The 24,910-nt window shown below is 46.8% G+C and overlaps 2 protein-coding genes across 4 annotated transcripts; both read left to right on the forward strand.

The window, feature by feature from the left end:
- The first annotated feature begins 12,721 nt into the window (after positions 1-12,721).
- Positions 12,722-15,812, forward strand: LOC143496656 (leucine-rich repeat neuronal protein 4). The gene is made up of 2 exons (XM_076992841.1): positions 12,722-12,962; positions 13,835-15,812. The coding sequence occupies exon 2, from the start codon at positions 13,840-13,842 to the stop codon at positions 14,569-14,571; it is 732 nt and encodes a 243-aa protein (XP_076848956.1). The 5' UTR covers positions 12,722-12,962; positions 13,835-13,839; the 3' UTR covers positions 14,572-15,812.
- Positions 15,813-20,908: 5,096 nt separating this feature from the next.
- Positions 20,909-23,477, forward strand: LOC143496652 (uncharacterized). 3 transcript variants are annotated; one of them, XM_076992839.1, is made up of 3 exons: positions 20,909-21,224; positions 21,780-22,397; positions 22,609-23,477. In XM_076992839.1, the coding sequence occupies exon 2, from the start codon at positions 21,941-21,943 to the stop codon at positions 22,382-22,384; it is 444 nt and encodes a 147-aa protein (XP_076848954.1). In that variant the 5' UTR covers positions 20,909-21,224; positions 21,780-21,940; the 3' UTR covers positions 22,385-22,397; positions 22,609-23,477. The 3 variants fall into 3 exon arrangements, with proteins under 3 accessions (XP_076848954.1, XP_076848952.1, XP_076848953.1); XM_076992837.1 differs by having other exon boundaries at positions 21,780-23,477; XM_076992838.1 differs by lacking the exon at positions 20,909-21,224 and adding an exon at positions 21,606-21,680 and having other exon boundaries at positions 21,780-23,477.
- The last annotated feature ends 1,433 nt before the right edge of the window (positions 23,478-24,910 follow it).

The raw sequence follows: 24,910 nt of genomic DNA on the forward strand, positions 1-24,910 counted from the left end.
ATCCCCCTCACTCTATGACATAACACCATTGTTTTGGTCCGTTCCCTCACTTTGGTTTCTCTCTCTTTTTTTATCACTTTCTCTCCTTCATTCTCTTCTTTCTCTTCCTCCACTCCCATGATCCACCAGTCCCTCATGTACTTTTATTACTCTGGAACTGGGACAGCTACATCTTTTGATTCTGATTGGCTCCTGGCACAGTTGTCATGGTGCCGGTCGCCAGGGCTGCCCTGCCCTATCTAAACAGCCAACAAAATGCTCTTCAATTATTCAGTGGCTAGCGGTTCGCCAGGGGCCCCGCGCGACGTTCGGGGGCCCGCTCGTCCGCTTCAGATTAACCCCGTTAATCCCAATAATCTAGAATGTTTAGCAGAGCATAAACAAAGGATGTTCTCAGTGATTTGGTCTTGGAGTGATGGAATATGATGATCAATGTATGACCGACCCAGGTGACTACAGTCCCTGAGAAGTTACCTGCACCTCGGTTAAATCACATGAGTCACATGACCAGCGGGGCCAGACCGTGTCCGGATGCTTCCGGATGCTTCTGTGGGCTGCTCCAGGTCTGTGGGACTGGAGTGATGTCCTTGTGCAGGTGGAAACTCAGGTGGACACTCGGTCTGAGCGAGAGACAGCGGCCAGGCGAGGCTGCCTTACCAAGCTGTGCTTTATAGGCTGTTTATACTGGTGCCGGCTCATTAAGGTGTGTGTGTGTGTGTGTGTGTGTGTGTGTGTGTGTGCGTGTGCGTGTGCGTGTGTGTGGATCCACCCTGCTGCACCGAACTGCTATGTTGGAGGTTTATTTATACTTGCTGACGCTTGAGTGGGTATAGAAGAATCAGGTAGCATTTTTATCATTCTTCTCTCTTCCATCCATTCTCTCTCTCTCTCTCTCTCTCTCTCTCTCTCTCTCGCTGTTTGATGTTCCTCCTTCTCCCTCTCTTCCTCTCTCCTTCACTGTCCTTCAGATCACTGACACAGTGAGGAGGGCATTTGTAGATGAAGCATGCGATGACATCAGAGCCCCTAAATGACTGCCCTAAAAACAGCTCAGCACCACTGCCACACTGTAGCTGTTCTTTTTTGGACTTGACACACTGAAAAAATGATCTTAAAAATACTGAGCATTTCAAAGAAATAAAGTCTGTGCCACAGGCCTAAAAGGTCAAACGAGTCCATGTGTGGTTCTGTCAGGCTTCTGTAGTTCTTCAGCGGTTTGTTCACGAGCTGGTTCACTAATGGAGAGTCTGTTGAAAAGATGGTGAGTCACCTGTTCCTGGCCATGGAACTCCGGACCGGTAGTGAATGCCCTCAGCCTCGGTAGTGAACGCTAGCGATCACTCCGTAAGACTGGACGACGTTTCGTAATACCGGACGGCGCTGCGTAAGATTTATCGTCCACGCCCACCTGAGGGACAAACACAATGCAACAACAACAGGGCAACATGAAATACTGCCGTCGCATAACACCGAGGAAGAAAGATGAACAGCGTCAAAGAAGAAAAGAAAGCAGGAGGGGCCTGTGAGTGAGTGAGTGAATAAATGTGGGATGATGATAAAATGGGTGACTCGAGTCTCGTCTCACTATCAGTTCTTCTGCATAATCTCTCAGGTCTACGTTGCCATGGCTACCTGGCCTCTCTCTGAACGAAGAGTCAAAAAAAGTCTCACTTTTCACACTCGTCTCGTCTCTTGTGTCTCGTCTGTTTCTCTTTTGCGTTGGGGAGAAAAAAGACGGTAATAGGTGCTGGATGAGTTAATCTCACAGGTGAGACGGATGTTAGAATGAGGACTCACAGGTGAGGCAGACGTGACAATGAGGACGCTGTTTGCGTGAGAAAGACTTCTGTCTCCCGAGCCATCACAGTCTAGAATATGTGTCCTCCTGAGTCATAAATGTGCGAGAGATGAAGAGGAAGAGGAAGACGTTTGTGGCCTGCAAACCACGCCAAATTTGAGGACGCAAAGACTTTGAAGAGTAGGAAGAGCAGGAAACAGGTGTGTTGTGTCTGCTCATCAATCTCTACCTCGTGCTGTTGTGACACCTCTCTGCCAGTCATGGTACCATTTGGGGTTAGAGGGGAGTTTTCTGTTGCCTTCTGCCCTCTAGTGGCCGGAATAAGCACCGCCTTATGGCAGTGATGAGTGTCCTCTTCAGGCCAACACTGATTGTTCTTAACAGGTGGCTGTGTGGCTGGTGCAGTGGCTGGTGTGGAGGGGCCTGTGCTTCACAACATTAGCATGGGAAACAATCGTTATGTTTTCAGGATACTGGAGAAAAACAGCACTCAGCAAATGTTACTAAGCCAGTTCACACACACACACACACACACACACACGTATGCATATAATAAGACCTCCTCTCCCTTCCTTCCTCTTCCTCTCTTTATCCCTTTATTTTCTAACTGTCTCTTTTCAAAAAGGAAACTATCCAATTGGAGACTGAGATGCTCTTGACTTTTACCCACACAAGAGCGTCTGTGGTCCTTCTAGAGATCCCTGCACATGCACGAACCTCCAGAAGGAAGGAAACAAACACACAGACATCCACACACAGTTTCATTTAGCACTGCATGAAAAGAGGCCAGGTTCCTGTGTTTGTGTGTGTGTGTGTGGTTACATGGTATTAACAAGGAAAATTAATTTATTCTTTTGGAGTAAAGCACTTTGAGAAACTAATCTCTGTCAGACATGTGTATGTGTGTGTGTGTGTGTTCAAACGTGCTCTTTTCCCCTGCAGTCCTCTTTACCATTGATCTGTGTTGCTTTGAAGTGTGTGTTGTGTGCAGTGGTGATAATTAGCTGTGCTAATATCTAATTAACACAACCACAAACTGCATGAGGATCACTTTTCAAACTCAACTGGTGACACCTGCTGGCCAGAAAAGGAACTACAGTTTAATGAGGCACAGAGCTAAAATAAATAAGCATTCTTTTCAAATATTAATATTATTTATGTGGTTCCATTTCTTCCTAACAGTTACAGTTATAACTGAAGAAGTCTGTATATGAGCCAACTAGTATTCTCACCCTTTATAATTGCCCCATCAGGGGGAAGTTTTCTCCTGCTGTCTGTTAGGAGCGTTATTCTTTTCTCTCAGGTCACATGACCACTCATAGAAAAGTCCCTCCTTGCTGTGGGCTGCACAGTTGTTTACGTGTTTCACTGTGAGCTGTGTGTGTGCTCCCATAAGACTGCACACTCTGCTCTACCGTTAAACTTTAGTTGGTGGAGAACACCCAGCTGTTTACAGATGTTTAGCAAGGAGAGCGCTGTGATTGGCCTCTGCATTGGAAGGCAGCCTCCAGGGGGCGTGGTTAAACCACAGGAAGAAAGTGTGCTACGCCCATCTCCATCAGCCACAGCTCTCTTAGGGTGGCGCTTACCTAGCCAGAGTGTGTGTGTGTGTGTGTGTGTGTGTGTGTGTGTGTGTGTGTGTGTGTGTGTGTGTGTGTGTGTGTGTGTGGGGACTGGGATTTTGAGTCAGCTTTGAGTTGAGATGGAGAGAGTTTGTTACCTAGGAAACCACATGCATTTCTCCTTAGCCAGCTTATAGAAGCCACTGGCAGAACAATCCCCAATAATCCCTAATAATCCCCAATGTTCGCGTTTCATCTAACAGTGAAGGCTGTGTGGCAGCGGGATTAACCCCCCCTCACCCCCCCCCCTTCCATTTCTGTTAATCAGTCTTTTGATGTCAAAGGTGTTTGTGTGTAACCACTATACCATTATACCACTATACCATTATACCACTATACCACTATACCATTATAGCACTATACCACTATACCATTATAGCACTATACCACTATACCATTATAGCACTATACCACTATACCATTATAGCACTATACCACTATACCATTATACCACAATACCACTACAGTGGAATCTGCATATTTGCGATTCAACATTTGTTGCTCAGGTTTTTTTTGGGAATTTCTTGCCTGTGGTTCCAAACCATTGGCCTGGTCGCTGGAACGTCCACGGCTGTGCACTGGTGTCCACGGCTCCGAGTGCTTGTCTTGCGGTGCTCATGGGCCGTCGACTACGAACACGCACGCCGTTGACAGTCACGCACACCGTTGACAGTCACGCACACCGTTGACTGTCGTCTGGTGACGGGCGCAGGCACGGATTCAGCTCCGTGTGGCCTCTTCCGTCAGGGGTGTAAAGTGCTCTGAGACAGGACAAACGCAGCAGGTGTGGAAAGCGTGTGGAAGTGGACAAGGAGTTTCTGTGCCTCCTGACCCACTGCGCTCAGAGTCGTCTGGTGAGACCACCGACAGCCTCGCAGCACAAGGTAAGTGCAGGTACTGGGACGACATACAGGTGGCGCTGTGGCCACAGACCTCTGGCATCCCAGCCGGAGCCTCTGACAGTCCGTTCCTGGGATCAAGGTCTCGGTCGTAGGGCCAGAGTTCCTTCCTCTGTAACTTCGCTGCTACATTTATTGACGGTGCTGCTGTTGTTCACAGGCGTCGGGTTGGAATAACCTGACTGGTGTTGTGTGGACATGCACTGCTGTCCACAGCTTGACCCAGACGTGCAGTGTGCGGTCCGGGGCCTTGGTGTGTCCCTGTGGCCCCGCCCCAATTGTTACTGCTTCTCCCCATCCTTCCGTTTTCATCTCTCACTTCCTCGAGTTCCTCATGGTCGGCGTCCTGGGACTCTACACCACCACCCTGAACACCGTCACATACCTCCTTTACTGACAGTGGCAGATGGGTACAGTCTGTGTGTGTGTGTTGTGTGTGTGTGTGTGTATGCGTGTGTGTGTGTGTGTGTGTGTGTGTGTGTATGCGTGTGTGTGTGCGTGTGTGTGTGGAGAAGGCAGTACAGGGGTGATTCAGACTGACTGGCTTATCTGGGTCCACACACCTTGTTCACTTGACATGGTGCGACGATGCGGCACCCGTCTGTCTGTCTCTGTCTGTCTGTCTGTCTGTCTGTCCATCCCAGACTGGATGTCGTTGTCTGTGCCCCTTAACATCACATAATGCCTGTCTCACTATATCCAGTGTGATTTATAAGTCTCTTTCTGTCTCCAACTCTCCTGATCTCCCTGTCGTGTGTACACACACACACACACACACACACACACACACATACAGTGGGTGAGTAAGAGTGGGACTCCATGGCCTCTAAGGTTCTTTCTCTGGCTGCCACTAACATCCAGCTTCTGCCTGATGGATGCCAAACTCTGATTGGTTGTCTAGGGCACGTCAAACTCTGATTGGTTGTTTAGTGCAGGCAGGTTTTAGCTGGCCTGACATCAGCAGCTAGTCTATAAATCTTCGATTTCTCCATTTCTCTCTCTCTTTCTCTCTCTCTCTCTCTCTCTCTCTCTCTCTCTCTCTCTCTCTCACACACACACACACTCATTCCTCATCAACATGTTCCAGTAAACAATCAAACTGGATTGTGGTATCATTTCATAACATTCCTGCTTGGTTATTTTAATGGCCACATACACATGCTGGTGGGTTTTGCTGAGCCGTGTCCATATGTGTGTTGTAATGCATGTGGGGCACATGTCTCTGTTCAGGACAGCACTCCCCTGACCCCACGTCCTCGCAGAGATGCCGTCTGAGTTCCAGCTCTGATCCTAAACAACAGGTGGTAGTGTAACAGAGAGAGAGAGAGAGAGAGAGAGAGAGGGAGGGAGAGAGAGATAGGAGTGAAGGCTCAAGCCACCTGTGTGCGGATATGTGTTATAAACACACACATTAGCACACGCAACAACAGACACAGAAATAAAAACATAAACACACGTCGTTAAATGCATGCAAACAAACATAGTCAACTCAAACACACACATTCCACTAAAACTAAATGCACACAGGCATACAGATGCTCGTGACTTCACACACCCACATTTTGAGGCTTAACTACCTCAGTGACATGTACACACACACACACACACACACACACATACACACGTGACACAGAGTCACTTAGTCTGTAGACTACACCCAGCATCTCATATTCCAGCAATGAGACAGGATGTGTAATATGGATCTGTTTTTCTACAGCTGCACTCTACACTATTACACACACACACACACACACACCAGTTAACCGCTCACAGATGTGCTGACAGAGAGGGGGAGAAAGAAACAGAGAGAGACAGGGGAAGATGGAAAGACAGATGTGCCATTACATACAGAGGACATCCGGCAGGAAGGAGCAGTGTGGAGAGACATGTTTTATAAGCACTGGAATCTTGAGGGGACATGAACACCAGAGGGGACGTGCACACCAGAGAGGCGTAACCCCTAAAACACAGGCAAAAAGTGCTCAAAGTCTAGACGGAGAGTCTGATCAGGCCATAGATGTAGAAGGAAGCCAGTAATCACAGCAGAAGAATGTCCTGCCTCCTCACTGGTTCTTTGAATCAGCTGAACAGAAAGACTGGCTAGCACCCCCCAGCCCAAGGTCACACTGCACTGCCTGGTACTGACAGGTGCCGGTTGTCCAGGAGAGGCTGCGGGGTCAGCCCTGCCCGGGTCTGGACCGGGCCTCCGCGTCCTGAGATAGATCTGCGTCATGGGTCTGGAATGTTTTAGTCGCCTCTTTCTGTTCTGGGTGGGCGTGGCAGCCTCAGTCTCAAACGTAACCGCCCACTTAGTCAGCACGCTTGGCAACGCAGAACCTGTACTGAGCTCAACTTTCAAATGAGTCTGCAGAAAAACGGCTTGCTACAGATACTGTTATTGGACGTCACTTCAGCCCCGGCAAGAAATTACAGCCTTTAGGCCTCAGAGTAAAGTAGAATAACTTTTCTCCTGCTTGCATCCGAAAATGCAGTTTTTGCATATGCATGCCATCGTGAACAGAGGTATGCAGAGTGAGAGAAGGTCTGAATGGTTCACAGTTCATGAATATGTATAAGCTGTCTTATGATTTGCTATAGTCAATTACAGTTATCTGCAACATCTAATATCATGCCAAATAAAATGTAATTCCTAAGCGGTGGTTAGTGGGATAGTTTACAAAAAATTTAACATTTTGTGCCCAATAAATGAACCAAAGCAGAAACATGAAGATAATCCTGATAATAATGAAGATAAATAAAAGAATACTTCCTGCTAATAATCTAAGTAGGGAGGAAAACATCTGGGAATGAACCCATTTGACCTCCAGGAGCAGGACGTCTGTGGGGGGTTTTCAGAGGTCCGTGTAAAGAGCCGAACACGTGTACCGCGTTCAGGTCCGGCCAGCAGGCAGCAGAGCTCTGAACTTTTGACAGAAGGTAGCTGTGGAATGTTGGGTGGAATATTGGGAAATATCCTGATACGGTGGCGGAGTGTGTTGGTACGCCTGTTGTATACTGTACGTCTGCGAAAAAACTGCAGGTTTATAGGTCAAAGTTCAGAATTCAAAAGTTTATGGTCTAGAGGCAACAGAAGTATGAGCCCGCTTGTAAACTTGCCTGAGTGTAATGGGCAAACACACTCACACACACACTCACACATGTGCACAGACATTCATATACACACACACTCACACACTCTGAACACAAACATGGTTTTGGTTGCTGTTTTAAAAGCGTTTCTTTCGCCATTGCCAGGAATCTGTGAAGCAATAGTTATATGAGAAGAGGGTTTTCTTTTGAAACTAAAAATGCCACAGCATTGTATCTGACAATAAAGTTATCTTCCTCTCTCTCTCACTCACTCTCTCTCTCTCTCTCTCTCTCTCTCACACACACACACACACACACACACACACACAAACCACTTGCTCTTCTTCCAGCTCTGAGTGTCCTGAAGACCCGGACAGTTGAACAAACGTCTGAGTGTTGGGCTCACTCCTGCGTGTGTCTGAGTCTTGGGCTCACTCCTGCGTGTGTCTGAGTCTTGGGCTCACTCCTGCGTGTGTCTGAGTGTTGGGCTCACTCCTGCGTGTGTCTGAGTGTTGGGCTCACTCCTGCGTGTGTCTGAGTGTTGGGCTCACTCCTGCGTGTGTCTGAGTCTTGGGCTCACTCCTGTGTGTGTCTGAGTGTTGGGCTCACTCCTGCGTGTGTCTGAGTGTTGGGCTCACTCCTGCGTGTGTCTGAGTGTTGGGCTCACTCCTGCGTGTGTCTGAGTCTTGGGCTCACTCCTGCGTGTGTCTGAGTGTTGGGCTCACTCCTGCGTGTGTCTGAGTGTTGGGCTCACTCCTGCGTGTGTCTGAGTCTTGGGCTCACTCCTGCGTGTGTCTGAGTGTTGGGCTCACTCCTGCGTGTGTAAGTGTTGGGCTCACTCCTGTGTGTGTCTGAGTGTTGGGCTCACTCCTGCGTGTGTCTGAGTGTTGGGCTCACTCCTGCGTGTGTCTGAGTGTTGGGCTCACTCCTGCGTGTGTCTGAGTCTTGGGCTCACTCCTGCGTGTGTCTGAGTGTTGGGCTCACTCCTGCGTGTGTAAGTGTTGGGCTCACTCCTGCGTGTGTCTGAGTCTTGGGCTCACTCCTGCGTGTGTCTGAGTCTTGGGCTCACTCCTGCGTGTGTCTGAGTCTTGGGCTCACTCCTGCGTGTGTCTGAGTGTTGGGCTCACTCCTGCGTGTGTCTGAGTCTTGGGCTCACTCCTGCGTGTGTCTGAGTGTTGGGCTCACTCCTGCGTGTGTAAGTGTTGGGCTCACTCCTGTGTGTGTCTGAGTGTTGGGCTCACTCCTGCGTGTGTCTGAGTGTTGGGCTCACTCCTGCATGTGTCTGAGTGTTGGGCTCACTCCTGTGTGTGTCTGAGTGTTGGGCTCACTCCTGTGTGTGTCTGAGTCTTGGGCTCACTCCTGCGTGTGTCTGAGTGTTGGGCTCACTCCTGCGTGTGTCTGAGTGTTGGGCTCACTCCTGCGTGTGTCTGAGTGTTGGGCTCACTCCTGCGTGTGTCTGAGTGTTGGGCTCACTCCTGCGTGTGTCTGAGTGTTGGGCTCACTCCTGCGTGTGTAAGTGTTGGGCTCACTCCTGTGTGTGTCTGAGTGTTGGGCTCACTCCTGCGTGTGTCTGAGTCTTGGGCTCACTCCTGCGTGTGTCTGAGTGTTGGGCTCACTCCTGCGTGTGTCTGAGTCTTGGGCTCACTCCTGCGTGTGTCTGAGTCTTGGGCTCACTCCTGTGTGTGTCTGAGTGTTGGGCTCACTCCTGCGTGTGTCTGAGTGTTGGGCTCACTCCTGCGTGTGTCTGAGTCTTGGGGTCACTCCTGCGTGTGTCTGAGTCTTGGGGTCACTCCTGCGTGTGTCTGAGTGTTGGGCTCACTCCTGCGTGTGTCTGAGTGTTGGGCTCACTCCTGCGTGTGTCTGAGTCTTGGGCTCACTCCTGCGTGTGTCTGAGTCTTGGGCTCACTCCTGCGTGTGTCTGAGTCTTGGGCTCACTCCTGCGTGTGTCTGAGTCTTGGGCTCACTCCTGCGTGTGTAAGTGTTGGGCTCACTCCTGCGTGTGTCTGAGTCTTGAGTCTGCGTGTGTCTGAGTCCCATTTCTCTGTCCTGTGCTTTCCTAAACCCTCCTGTCTCACTCTCTCTGTCTCACTCTCTCTGTCTCACTCTCTCTGTCTCTCTCCCTTTTTCTCACTCAACAGCTCTTCTCAGAACTCGACAATAGCTGCTCACTGAAGCTTGAACACGGCACACTGACACACAGTTTCAAAGCTGTTGCAACCACCAAATCCACCTGAATCCCCCATCTGTGGCGTTTGTGGTGATTGTGTCAGTGCTGTTAATGCATCTGTGGCGTTTGTGGTGATTGTGTCAGTGCTGGTAATGCATCTGTGGCATTTGTGGTGATTGTGGTGATTGTGTCAGTGCTGTTAATGCATCTGTGGCGTTTGTGGTGATTGTGGTGATTGTGTCAGTGCTGTTAATGCATCTGTGGCGTTTGTGGTGATTGTGTCAGTGCTGTTAATGCATCTGTGGCGTTTGTGGTGATTGTGTCAGTGCTGTTAATGCATCTGTGGCGTTTGTGGTGATTGTGTCAGTGCTGTTAATGCATCTGTGGCGTTTGTGGTGATTGTGTCAGTGCTGTTAATGTTGTGCTTGTGGCTTTACTATGAAACTGAACAGGATCTTGAGTAGCATCACTGACCTCATCACACACCCTGTTTGATCCATGCATCATTAGCATTACGCTCCCAGCATTCTAACGTTACCTCACAGGGTTTTTTCCGTTGTTTGGGCTGGTACCACACACACTTACACTTTACACCCCCTGAACATCCTACCCCTTATACCCCTCACTCCTACCATCCTACCCCCTTATACCCCCACTACTAACATTCCTACCCCCTTAAACCCCAACTCCCACCATCCTACCCCCTTACACCTCCCACTACTAACATTCCTACCCCCTTAAACCCCCACTCCTACCATCCTACCCTCTTATACCCCCACTCCTACCATCCTACCCTCTCATACCCCCACTCCTACCATCCTACCCTCTCATACCCCCACTCCTAGAATCATACCCTCTTATACCCCCACTCCTACCATCCTACCCTCTCATACCCCCACTCCTACCATCCTACACCCTTAAACCCCAACTCCTACCATCCTACCCCCTTAAACCCCCACTCCTACCATCCTACCCCCTTATACCCCTAAATCCTACCATCCTACCCTCTTATACCCCCACACCTACCATCCTACCCTCTCATACCCCCACTCCTAGAATCATACCCTCTTATACCCCCACTCCTACCATCCTACCCTCTCATACCCCCACTCCTACCATCCTACCCCCTTAAACCCCAACTCCTACCATCCTACCCCCTTAAACCCCCACTCCTACCATCCTACCCCCTTATACCCCTAAATCCTACCATCCTACCCTCTTATACCCCCACTCCTACCATCCTACCCTCTCATACCCCCACTCCTACCATCCTACCCTCTCATACCCCCACTCCTACCATCCTACCCTCTTATACCCCCACTCCTACCATCTTACCCTCTTATACCCATAATTCCTACCACTGTATCACACTACACCCCCCAGAGGTGAGGAGAGAGAAGAAAACTAAATTTAAAGCATTTTAAAATATGCTTTGATGATTTATCAGGCCTTAGTCAAAGCTGTAACCATAATGTGAATAATTGTAAAATTTTATATCATTAATCATTTTATGTTTTCACAGAGAGAATGAGGAATACACTCTCCATGTAAAGTTGCAACTGACACCAGGTGATCCTTGAATGATTTAGTAATATTTTAATATTTTTTAGATTTGCCACGTAGTTTATGTTGTCTTGGTGGCTATGCAGGGGTCAGGGGTCATCTCACAGCTTGTCCTGTGGTAGGTGGTAAAATACACATTGTGAACAAACTAACAACAGTGAACAAACTGTAAAAACATTTTTTTAAGTGCTGATGTTAGGTTTAAAGGTTACAGTAAGTAGTGATGTTAGTCTGGGCAGAGAAATTCAGTCATTTTGTCTTGTAGAGTCCTGGCAAGAGCTTGGTGTTCAAAACCACCACAGCACAGTGGTTCATCTTTATGGTTTTCAGACTTGTAACTCACTCTCTGTCTCCCTTCTGTGCAGGGTTAGGGAGGGTTAGGGGTCAGGGCTTGGGGTTTGGGGTTAGGGTTACACTGCTCTTTTCTCTGTATGTGTTTCGGGGCCAAGGTTGTTTGATCCAAACGCATTTGGTTCATTAGAGCGTTGTTCTCAAGCCGGTCTTCAGGGACCACCCAACGGTTTGTGTTTTTCCTCTTGTCCAGGTCTTGTGTAGGCCTCAAGTACGGTGTCCGGTGTGACTTGGTTCAGGTGACCTGAGCACTGGGACAGAATGAAAATGTGTCTCACCGAGGGCCCCTAAGAACTGGACTGGTCAGCACTTCATTACTGAAACCGTATGGGACTGTCTTGGTGTCTTTGTGAAGAGGGGACGCGGAGGGGACGCGGAGGAGACGCGGAGGGGACGCAGAGGGGACGCGGAGGGGATGTGGACGGGACCTTGCCAAGTGCAGGAAGTGAAAGAATCTCGTAGTTCCCAGCTAGCCACAGTGACGTATGGCATGACACTCTGTGTAGTACCACTTCCTGTGATGCAAGCTAGCTGACAGCAGACAAGCTATTGCACAAGCACTTTGCATGACGCCACCTTTATTTATCACTTATAAGTTTGAGTATTTATTCCTCATATGTGTTTATTGATCTCTTATATGTTTATTTGTCCCTCATTTGCGTTTATTCATCTCTCATATGTGTGTTTCTTTATTCCTCACATCTTTATTTTTGATCCCTCATATTTATTTTCGTTCGTTTATCCCTTATATGTGTGTTTAATGATCCAGCTTGCTCATTTACTCATGGTGTCTTTTTTAAGACTGAACTGTCTCCGTGTCTTTGCCAGTGCAGACCAGTGCAGACCAGTGCAGACCAGTGCAAGTGAGTCATGTATCATTCCAGTGCCACCTGTAGTACCTGATTGCCCTACTTTGGGCAGGCTCTGGGACTTCTGGGAGTTGTAGTTGATTCACCATGGCCCAGCTGTGGTCTACAGGTGAGCTGTTACACTGACACCATGAGCTCATCAGTCTTGAGTTGTACTGATGCCAGTAAAGTTATAGTGCTTTGGTTTTTTTGGCACCATTCTTTGTGTGTGTGTGTGTGTGTGTGTGTGTGTGTGTGTGGGGAGAGGTTTTAAACCTGCACTTGCAAGTGGAATGTGGGCGTATATGATTCATGAAGGACAGAGAGCACCAGCGACCCCCCTTTCTCTCTCTCTCTCTCTCTCTCTCTCTCTCTCTCACACACACACACACACACCATTCTGAATGGGGCTCTATTGAGTGAAGAAATTTGGAGAGAGAAAAATCTACAGGGGGGAGAGAGAGAGAGAGAGAGAGGGGGAGAGAGGGAGGTGTCTGTTGGAGAATCGGGGAGGCTGTTTATAAAGACTGGAGCGGGCAAATGAGAGGAGAAACAGATTCATTACACAGAGGGACTACTGTGAATTAAGACTGCCGAAGGTTTTTTGGACCTCTCATTTCACAGGTAAGACGCAGCTCATTTAATTCTTTTGTAGAACTCTTACGAAACCAGAGAAACGTTTCTGGGCCCATATAATCCTGCTCACACTGGCAGTGTCTCGTGCACATTCACGTTTAGCTCAAGACATCCATTGTACTAGCTGCTAGAAACCCCCCAGAAATGAGCTGTCCTTTCTCCACTCTAGACCATTTCTGATCATTTCTGATCAGTGACACTCGAGCCAAGTGTCCGCACTAGCACTGAGGGAGTCGTTCAGCATTCTAGCTCACTGGTGTTTTCAGGTTTCCTCGACCAAAGCTGTTTTCTTCAGGCAAGCATGAAGCAACAGCAAGCAGTTATTACTTTTGCTCATGCCTTTCTAATGAAGAGCAGCTGAGACACACACACACACACACACACACACACACACACACACACACATACAAACATACAAGCACATATACACAAGCCAGTTTCTTGTGCAATTTAGTGCTGGAGTTGTTATAATTTTGGTTGCTACTCACTCTAAACTGTTTAGATTAGGCTGATTTACCAAAACTTTGCCTCGGCATCACTAACATTCTCCTTACGCACCTCATACTGAAGATTACTCTCAGGAGCGGCTCAGAGGAGAATCTTCTCAAGATGCACATGTTGTTTTGAAGTGATTTTTATGTACCTGCTTCTTTACGTTTACTGTTTTGGTTTGACCTTCATCCTCAGCTTCAAATGAGGAAGAAAGCCATGTTTGTTCTCAGCTAAAACAGAGCATCAGACCTGTGTCTGAACATGCTGTTGCCCTGAACTGCAGTGTTGTAACGTGGCAGTTTACAACATGCAGTAACTGTTTATAGGCCTGCATTAACAGCCAGAACGGTTTCAATTCTCATTTCCAGGCGCCATGTTCGTGGTGTCCAGGAAACCCGTCACCTCTCTCTTCATCTTCTTCATCCTCACCTCTACGGTGACCTCATCATCACCCCGGACGGCCACTCTCCAACCTGGGTTTCCTCGTTCACCCCTGAACTTCCCGCTGGAGGACGACTACGAGAACCTCTCCGACGAGCCCGTCAGCTTGGCGCCGCCCACGGCCAACCCGTCCGCCCCACGCTGCAAGTACAACCCCTGCCTGGACCAGCAGGAGCCGTGCCGGTCGATGGCGGCCGCCCAGGGCTGCTCCTGCCCGGGGACGAGCGGGCCGCGGGAGGTCCCGGAGCCTCCGCACCTGCTCCGGCTGTATCGCGGAGACCCAGGCGGCGTCCTGGTGCACTGGTGCGCGCCCGTCTCCACCGTCACCTCCTACCGTGTGTGGGTGGAAGGCCAGACGGCCCGGCGGGAGGTTAACGACAGGACCAGGGTGCTGGACCTGGGCGAGGTGGCGGTCGGGGCGGAGGTGTGCGTGCAGGCGGTCAACGCCGCCGGCGTCAGCCAGCAGGAGAGCCAGGCCTGCAGCCGCTATCAACCCCACGACTCGGAGTCCACCCTGGCGCTGAAGCTGGGGGTCTTGGGCGGGGTGGTGGTGGTGGTGCTGCTGCTGGTGCTAGCTCTGGTGCTGTGGAGGCTCAGAACACGCCGGAACAGTCGTGCACGGGCGGAGGCTGGAGGAGGAGGAGGAGGTGGAGAAGTACTCTGATGAAACACTGTAACTCACTGTTTAAACACTACGATGCTCCGAGGACACAAAGTGAAGGAGAGTGAATGTTATTGAAGAGACTGATGTTTACTGAAGCGTTGGGATCAATACTGGATGAAGTGTAAAGAAACCCTTTCACTGTTTAGCTGTATTAGTACTATTGAATTATAACTTTCGTGTGCTTTTCCTAATTTGTTCATTTTTCGATATCTTTTGAATGTTTTTATATCAACGACTGCTACAGGTAAAATTTTATATACGTGAGTATTATGAATTGAGTTAAAATGGTGAATGAATATTTAGTCCAGGCAGATTCCCACAGTGGTGTTTCTCTCTGCTTCTGCAAAAAAAATCGTAGCACCAGTTTGCAGGTCCCTCAGGGACTCTGAAAACCACAGCAGCTCCGCAGAAAGAGTTCATCTGAAAGTCTGCCATGTGGGCGTGGCACCGGGGGCGGAGCCTTTCCCAGTCTCCACCCCCCAGTGAGATTCCCTCGCTCCCTCGACTGGGATATGACAGGTGTGTGACGGACACTTAACAGCCCTTAACAATAAATCAGCTTCAGTTCTATATACAGGATGGAAACCTCCCATGAACATGCCAGCTGATCCCCAGGAGATCACACCACGCAACATCCTGCACGCACCGTCCTGCACGCACCGTCCTGCACGCAACATCCTGCACGCCCCGTCCTGCACGCAACGTCCTGCACGCAACGTCCTGCACGCACCGTCCTGCACGCAACGTCCTGCACGCAACGTCCTGCACGCACCGTCCTTCACGCAACGTCCTGCACGCACCGTCCTGCACGCACCGTCCTGCACGTCCTGAAGTGCGACTGTAGGCCAGACGTCGTACTGAGCATGCTCATAGGGCACAGGTGACGGCTTGACAACAGAGGGACACGGTGACCTGCAGAGTAGCGTTAGCTGTAATTAAGACCCACTAGCTGTAATTAGGTCTGGGAACATCTCCTCTGCTCACGTTTCTCACGGCCTAAGAATGTGACTAAGAACCATTCAACCAAATGTATCCACAGCAGGTCATCTGACAGTGCTGCAGTGAGCAGACAGAACCTTGAAATGAGCTTCAGAACGATTCTCCTCACTGGAATGACAGCAGTAGATTTTAAACTTTTGTATTTTATATAATTTCTTGTTCCATTTCTTGTTATTTAAATGTTCAGATCCAAAGGTATACGTTTTATAATTGGAAAACAGACAAATAAAGTGTTATAATCAGGGGTTTGTCCTGCAGTTACAGTCACACACACAGATGGAGGGACAGATGTCAGTCATCTGTCTTCTCAGGAGTAGATATATCAGCAAACACCCGCTGTTGAATGTATGAAGATGAACGTGAATCACATCCAATAAGCTGCAGGCGTCTGGGAACACATTAAACGTATATAACTAGATAACGGATCATCCAGTATGAATAGTGGCTAAGAACAATACCCAACACAGGCTGACAGAAGTACATCTGCAGAAAAACCCCACAAACGTTCTCAAACAACATTCTCTGGACAATGACGCAGAGCAGGAGAGTTGTGGACGTTACACACAGCCCTGTGTTTGGAGAAAGCAGTTCAGCAGTACGAAAGCGACGCGCTGTCAGTCATGGAGCAGGGAGGAGGTGGGCGGGGCCTGCAGGAACATGACCTCATCAACTACACTAACTGTCACTGAGCCACTTTGTTTACAGACGTTGGTGAGGACCATACAGTTGTTATTTAGGACCTGATAAATAAACACAAATGAAAGAGTGTGTGCATCCAGTTTCCCATGGTGTGTGTGTGTGTTTGTGTGTGTGTGTGTGTGTGTGTGTGTGTGTGTGTGTGTGTGTGTGTGTGTGTGTGTGTGTGTGTGTGTGTGTGTGTGTGTGTGTGTGTTTCCATGCAGTGAATTCTTCATGTAGACACAATGCTTTCAAAACAGGAGCAGAGGAGCTTATTCCACAGTGGACAGGAATAGCCAATCATTAACTATTCCCACCAGCCAATCACTAACCATTCCCACTGCTGTAGCGCTTCTACAAAACAAAAGACATTCCAGTTCAACTGCCCACCCTGCCCACACAACCTCACCCCACCCCACCCCACTTCACCCCACCCCACCCCACCCCACCTCACCTCACTCCATCACACCTCACCCCACCTCACCCCACCCCACCTCACCCCACCTCACCCCACCTCACCCCACCCCACCTCACCCCACCCTGTCCACAGCTTTAAATTCTACAGTCAAATGATGTGATATGTAATCCCAGTTCCCAGAAAGTCTAGTGTCTGAGTGACACGTTTTCTTTCAGGTGCGTTTCGACCAGTGGAGTGAATCTTGGCAACAGATACTTTATGGTTCCTGTGAAACTGTAATGAAGTTGCTTCTGCCAAAACTTTTGCAATGGATATGAAAAGCTCTCAATGTTTTAGATTTAAGCTGTGATAAAACATTTAAGAGAGAAAGAGCGCCATCTTCTGGAGAACAAAGCAAATTATAATATAGATATTAAGTAATAATATCTCTCTCCTGATGTATCTATCACTGTGACCCTCTGCTGCTGTATCTATCACTGTGGCCCTTTCCTGCTGTATCTATCACTGTGACCCTGTTCAGCTGTATCTATCACTGTGACCCTCTCCTGATGTATCTATCACTGTGGCCCTCTGCTGCTGTATCTATCACTGTGACCCTCTCCTGCTGTATCTATCACTGTGGCCCTCTCCTGCTGTATCTATCACTGTGGCCCTTTCCTGCTGTATCTATCACTGTGACCCTGTTCAGCTGTATCTATCACTGTGACCCTCTCCTGCTGTATCTATCACTGTGGCCCTCTCCTGCTGTATCTATCACTGTGACCCTCTGCTGCTGTATCTATCACTGTGACCCTGTTCAGCTGTATCTATCACTGTGACCCTCTCCTGATGTATCTATCACTGTGTCCCTTTCCTGCTGTATCTATCACTGTGACCCTGTTCAGCTGTATCTATCACTGTGACCCTCTCCTGATGTATCTATCACTGTGGCCCTTTCCTGCTGTATCTATTACTGTGACCCTCTCCTGCTGTACCTATCACTGTGACCCTCTCCTGCTGTATCTATCACTGTGGCCCTCTGCTGCTGTATCTATCACTGTGACCCTCTGCTGCGGTATCTATCACTGTGACCCTCTCCTGCTGTATCTATCACTGTGGCCCTCTCCTGCTGTATCTATCACTGTGACCCTCTCCTGCTGTATCTATCACTGTGGCCCTCTGCTGCTGTATCTTTCACTGTGGCCCTATTCTGCTGTATCTATCACTGTGGCCCTCTCCTGCTGTATCTATCACTGTGACCCTCTGCTGCTGTATCTATCACTGTGACCCTGTTCAGCTGTATCTATCACTGTGACCCTCTCCTGATGTATCTATCACTGTGTCCCTTTCCTGCTGTATCTATCACTGTGACCCTGTTCAGCTGTATCTATCACTGTGACCCTCTCCTGATGTATCTATCACGGTGGCCCTTTCCTGCTGTATCTATTACTGTGACCCTCTCCTGCTGTATCTATCACTGTGGCCCTCTCCTGCTGTATCTATCACTGTGACCCTCTCCTGCTGTATCTATCACTGTGGCCCTCTGCTGCTGTATCTTTCACTGTGACCCTCTCCTGCTGTATCTATCACTGTGGCCCTCTCCTGCTGTATCTATCACTGTGACCCTCTGCTGCTGTATCTATCACTGTGACCCTGTTCAGCTGTATCTATCACTGTGACCCTCTCCTGATGTATCTATCACTGTGTCCCTTTCCTGCTGTATCTATCACTGTGACCCTGTTCAGCTGTATCTATCACTGTGACCCTCTCCTGATGTATCTATCACTGTGGCCCTTTCCTGCTGTATCTATTACTGTGACCCTCTCCTGCTGTACCTATCACTGTGACCCTCTCCTGCTGTATCTATCACTGTGGCCCTCTGCTGCTGTATCTATCACTGTGACCCTCTGCTGCGGTATCTATCACTGTGACCCTCTCCTGCTGTATCTATCACTGTGGCCCTCTCCTGCTGTATCTTTCACTGTGACCCTCTCCTGCTGTACCTATCACTGTGACCCTCTCCTGCTGTATCTATCACTGTGGCCCTCTGCTGCTGTATCTATCACTGTGACCCTCTGCTGCGGTATCTATCACTGTGGCCCTCTCCTGCTGTATCTATCACTGTGGCCCTCTCCTGCTGTATCTATCACTGTGACCCTCTCCTGCTGTATCTATCACTGTGGCCCTCTGCTGCTGTATCTTTCACTGTGGCCCTCTTCAGCTGTTTGTCCATAACTATGTTTGGTTGGTTAGCCATTACCTTAGAAATACTTTATTTATAATAATATTAATATTAGACTAGAGTAACACAAGTTTAAAAACCTGGGATCATTGCAAAATTCAGTAACAAAAACCTATAATTACAAGTTAGCCTCACTGCATAAATATAGTTACTGAATGATTTGTGATCATCAGAAATTTCAGCTTTTTGTACATATGGTCTGGGTCTCTATGCATAGCTGTATCACAGCTGGAAAATCATTGGCAGATGTGTTGAAAAATTTGATTGTGCATCTTCACAAAGATTAAAAAGGAGCCAGGAAGATCCAGGAGGCACAGGCACAATTTTACAAAGTCCTTGTAAAATGATGACACGGTTTTGCTACTGCCAAAACAGAGGGCTCTGCGCTCGACACAGGGCTTGTGGGTGGGAATCAGCATCTCTGACAGCTCAGACAGTTCGAAGGATAAAGTCAGTCTCGATGGGTGGCATCCAGGGGAAAGAAACTTGCTCTTTGGTGCAAAACTGTAAGATAAAACTCTGCATGAAGCAGAAACACGGGGAGCACATTCTTTGGGAGCACATTCTTTGGTCAGATGAGATCAATATGAATTTTATTGGCTCAGATGGGGTCCACCATGTTTGACGTAAACATGGCCAGGACTAGCACAGACCAGACAGTGAGACGCGGAGTGTGACGACACAGGGTTGCATGTCCACAGTAGTTGCCGGGGAGACGACCTTTATAGACGATGCCTGTGGATGCATCAGAAAACTGACCAGATGACCCCTAGTTACGAGACACCTAACCCTAACCTAGCAGAGGAATATTTTAACATGATAATAATCCAGCAGTATTGCAAATATCGCCCAAGAATTTATAAAGAAGAACTATGTGTGCCCAAGAATTTAACACTTTAAAAATTTGTATTTAAAAGTATGTTTTATAACAAAATAATAATGTTTATAAACAAAGTAACGCCCCCCCCCCCCCCCAAAAAAAGTATAATGAATAACTGTTTCTGATTACAGTTCTGCAGGGACTGCATTTCTGGAGAATAAACTGCTCATTTTTCAACACCTACACACAGACCAGAAATTCTTGAACAATGTGTTTTAAGCAGACGATTCCAAAGTTAAATTATTTGGGGACGATAACAAAAGACATGTTTTACACAAACCAAACGAAACATCTGAAGAACCTCTAACCAGCTGAGAATCATGGAGATGGGAGCGTCATGGTGCTGCTGGGCTGCAGGAACCTGGCATGATCTCCATAATTGAATCTACTACAAATTCTTCTCTGTGTCAAAGGTTGATGGAGGAACACGTGACACCAGCTGCCTAAAACTGATGCTGACGTGGAGCTGCACCATGCAACATGCAAATGATCCAGAACATTCCAGTAAATCCACAAAGGAATCGCTGAGTGGAAAAGGGGAGTTCTGGAATGGCTCAGAAGAAAATGAGAGTTCTGGAATGGCTCAAACTAAAATGAGAGTTCTGGAATGGCTCAGGAGAAAAGGAGAGTTCTGGAACTGTCCTATGGTTTGAAATGGGCTGTGTGTGCAAGACCTCACACAAACACCACACAGCTGAAACAATTCTGCATGGAGGAGCAGGAAAAACTTTCTCATAGTCCATGTCAGAAACTGGTAGATATTTATCAGAAACGTGTAATTAAGGTTGTCTCAGCCAAAGGGGGAAACAGCAACTATTGGGGCACAATTTTTGTGCTAACCTTCTTAGTAGGAATTGGTTCAGTAGGAATTGGTATTTTAAATTCTTTCTTTCTCTTTTTGTGTTAAATAAAACAAAACATTTTTGAAAAGGTGATGCAATTACATAGATAGATAAGGTCTATAGATAAGGTTTGAAAGATCTAATATTGGTGTCTAATATTACTGATACTGATTACTGATAATATTACTGATACTGTTTAATAATAATACTGATAGGTCTAATAAGTCAGTTATTAGGTATTATTAATGCCTAATGTCTCATATGTTATTCCCATGACTATATCCCATGCCCCTCCTCTTCCTCCTCGTCCGTTTTTGGTTGAAACGTAACGCCACGCAGCAGAGAAATCGAACAGAAGTCAATCTTTCGTATAAATATTCTTTTATGGTGTTGGCTACTTCTTAAAAACCCTCAAATTTTGACAAACATATTTTTTTGCCAAATACGTTCCCGACACGTTTTTAAGCTGTTCATCGTGTGTCGTAAATGTTCGGCGACACAATGCAAGGCTTCCTATGAATAATAATGAATCATCTTCTTTCGGCACTTGGGGAAATTTGAACCAGTCCACAAGAAGACGCTTGGACCTCACCCAGCGTGTGGTGTTCTGTGAAGGTAAAACGCATTACTTACTCTTCAACACATTGAGCTACATTTACTGGCCACCTGCTATGTTAAAAATGTTATGTTGGAATTTTAGTAAATAGTTTTTTTGTGAAGGTTTCTGTTGTTTGTTACTTCTAGCGGGAAATCCACAAACAAGAAGCAGCAATGCGTGGTATTAATATTTTTTCGGTATGCAACCAAGATTTATGTATTGGGAGCTGTCCTTCGGTTTAAAGTGTGTTAAACAGCTGCTGGTGTCTGTGGTTGGCGAGCGACCGTTTCCCCGATTTAATATGCGTGAATGAAAACTTTGGCGTAATATACGACTCCCGCGAGCCTGCGAACGGAACCGCGAGGGTCCGTATCACCCCCTCGCAGAAAACACACCAGCAGCAGCAGTTCAGAGAAATGAACACAACGAACTACTGAACACTTGGAATACATATATTATACATAAACATTGTTGTATGTAAACAGGATACATTTATTAATGTAGTTCTTAAGCTGATCTGATTGTTATTTGTTTGTTTTGCTCAATTTAATTATTTATTTCTCTTTTTGTAGGGTGGGGCATTGTGAAGAGAAACAGAACCTGTGAAGCTTGCACAGAACCCCGTCCGTGTCAACACAGCACCTTTATTTAAAACCACCAGTGTCCTAACTTCTAATTTGGTTGTGTAGTGAGTGTCCGCTGTGTCACCACTGAATTCACACTTCCAGACACCATGTTAGTGTTGCCGAGGAACCCCTTCATCTCTTCACTGCTCCTGTCCATCGTCTTCCTCACCCTGGCCTCCGCTGTGACATCATCACCACTACAGAACCCCACCGATCTCCCCAACGTCACGGTTGACTACTCTGATTACTACCCCCACCAGGACGTTCCCGTCAGTGTGTGGAGTGAGACGCTGGGCACTGTGACCTCTTCATCGCCCCCACCCAGCACCGAACCCTCAGTAGACTATGAGGATTACTATGGAGGGACCCCACACCGGCCTCCCACACACCTGAACCGCATGATGCTGGGGGTGATAGTTGCCCTCGCCGCCCTGGTCGTGGTGCTGGTCTTAACCCTACTGCTGTGGAGGTTCGGAACATGCCGGAAAACGCAGACGCAGACAGAGATGGAAGGAGCAGAAGGTTGCTCCAAGACAGACACGGACACATAACAGGCTGGTGAAGGTAAAAAATCCTGTGAATGAAGGAACACTGGATTCTCAGTAGACTGCAGTGGCTGAAGGCGAGATTGGGTGTATAATAGCATTCATAATTGTTCAGTATATTTTTGTTTTATATTACGTACAGTTATGACATATAAAACATGTCAAGTTTGCAACCTGATGGTAATTATCTGATAAAACCACACTATTCTGCATCGGTTTATTTTCTCCAGGAGATGGTGCTGTTTGTCCTTTAATTTCCAGTCCTGCTACCAGCGCTTTGAATACCGTAAGCACACCTGATCGTGATGGTTGTGTTAACCAGGCATGCTGTCTTCCTCAATTATATATAAATGCAAAAATTAACGGATTTGTTTATGAAGAAGCCAAAGATGGTTGTTCCAGACTTAAGATGGACGCAACTTTTGAAGAATGAAGAGAATGTCCTGCAGAAGTAACTTGAATAGTGAGTTTCATATTACATTACTTACGGAAAACTCACCAGCACATGTATGATAAATGTTAACACCTTTGCGTAATATTTATACATTTATATTAAATTTTTGTAACATATTTACAACATATTAAATATAAAGCCAAAGGAATATACACAATACATGTAGTGGACTTGAAATAGATAATTACTGAAGATCATTAGAATAAGAAAAGAAGGACACATTTTTGTGTATGTTCATTCATTAGTTTAATTGCAAGAAAGAACAGAGTATTTGCAGTTTCACAATAGATCCTCTAGAGGGTGCTGCACTACAGTATTAGAGATCAGGTTCAGGAAGATTCTCTTCAGAACTCTTGCACACATCTTTAGTGGCCATGTAAAAAGCTTAAATGGCACACATACATCACAAAACTGTGACGAATTGTTAACTATGATTAATACATCATAATAGAAGATAATGAAGTGAATATTAGCATATTTATAAGCAGGTTATATAAGGTAATGTAATTTGACCACTGCAGGACAAATGTATCTGTTCTGCTTGGTGTTGAATGTAACTTTATTCAGCAGTATTGAGTTTCTAACTAGATACAGACAAATATACAGACACGTGTTTAAAATGTTTTTAAAATTGCAAACTTGCAACGTCCAAAATGTACAGGCACCAATTATAAAATATCCAGTACAAAACATGATTAAAGTTTAAAATAAAGATACAAATGTGGTTTGTCTATTTATATTTCTGTTTTCTTAAATGTTTATGTACATGAGAGGTTTTTGCATACTGTAGAGAGGAGAAAAATTTCTGTACATTGAACCTGGAAAGAGAAAGATAAGTTAGGAGAGAAGAGTCATTAAAGGTTCTCTCCAGAGGCCGTGTCCGGTTCCCTGTCCTCTTTTGAGATTAAAGGTTCTCTCCAGGATTCTAGTCCAATTCCCTGTCTTCTTCTGAGATTAAAGGTCTTTATTCAGTTTATTTATCTCTTCAGTACATATGACACCCTTTTACACTCCTATAGTGCCCTGCATGACCCTATCACACCCTGTTTTACGCTCCTATATTGTCCTACAGGACCCTGTCACACCCTGTTTTACGTTCGATATAGTCCCTTACAAGACACTATTACATCCTGTTTTACGCTCCTGTAGTCCCCTACAGGACCCTATCACACCATGTTTTATGCTCCTATAGTGCCCTACAGCAGATGGGAGATTGTGAGGTCATATAGACTAAATAAAATCCAGTAGTACATTTGTTATAATGTAACCTGTTAGTAAAGTCATGTATAATGATCATTAATGTAAAGAGTAAAACCAGCTAACTTTACTCACCCTGAATCCCTGCTGTAGGCTGTTACACCTGCAGGCTGTTACAAAATGAAAGTGAAAGTAAAACGACTACATGAGTAAATGAGGAGTGGGTCTGGGCAGGAACCAGGTACAGTGTTATAAACATTCACCCAGAATCTTGCAATGTAATTTAAGTACAGAATGAAAAGTAATAATATAAGCCACCTTTGGCCACCAGAGGGCAGCACAGGTCTCCAGGGTAATAATCTAAGTTTCTCAAACCTGAACCCCCCCAGGAAGTATTTTATGTTATATAAATGTGCCATATTTTGTCAATTGTGATTTTTACACCGCAATCGAAATTTGTCCTCCGCTTTTAACCCATCTGTGCAGTCAGAACACACACACACTAGTGATTACTAGGGGGCTGTGGATCACACGTGCCCAGAGCGGTGGGCAGCCCTAGCCCGGCGAGCAGTTGGGGTTAGGTGCCTTGCTCAAGGACACTTCAGTCATGGCCTCAGATCTGGGAATCGAACCCACGACCTTCCAGTCACAAGACCAGTTCCCTACCACCAGGCCATGACTGCCCCCTGTTATGCTACCTCATACACTATTATATGATATAACATAATTATAATTTTTTATGTTATGCTACCTCATGTACTATTATATATTATAATTATTATATTTTATGTTAAGCTACCATACACTATTACATATTATAATATAATTATAATATTATATATTATGCTACCTCATGTCCTCTTCCCCAATAGTGATGTCCC

Source organism: Brachyhypopomus gauderio, unplaced genomic scaffold (assembly GCF_052324685.1).
Source record: "Brachyhypopomus gauderio isolate BG-103 unplaced genomic scaffold, BGAUD_0.2 sc98, whole genome shotgun sequence".
NCBI classification, from domain to species: Eukaryota; Metazoa; Chordata; class Actinopteri; order Gymnotiformes; family Hypopomidae; genus Brachyhypopomus; species Brachyhypopomus gauderio.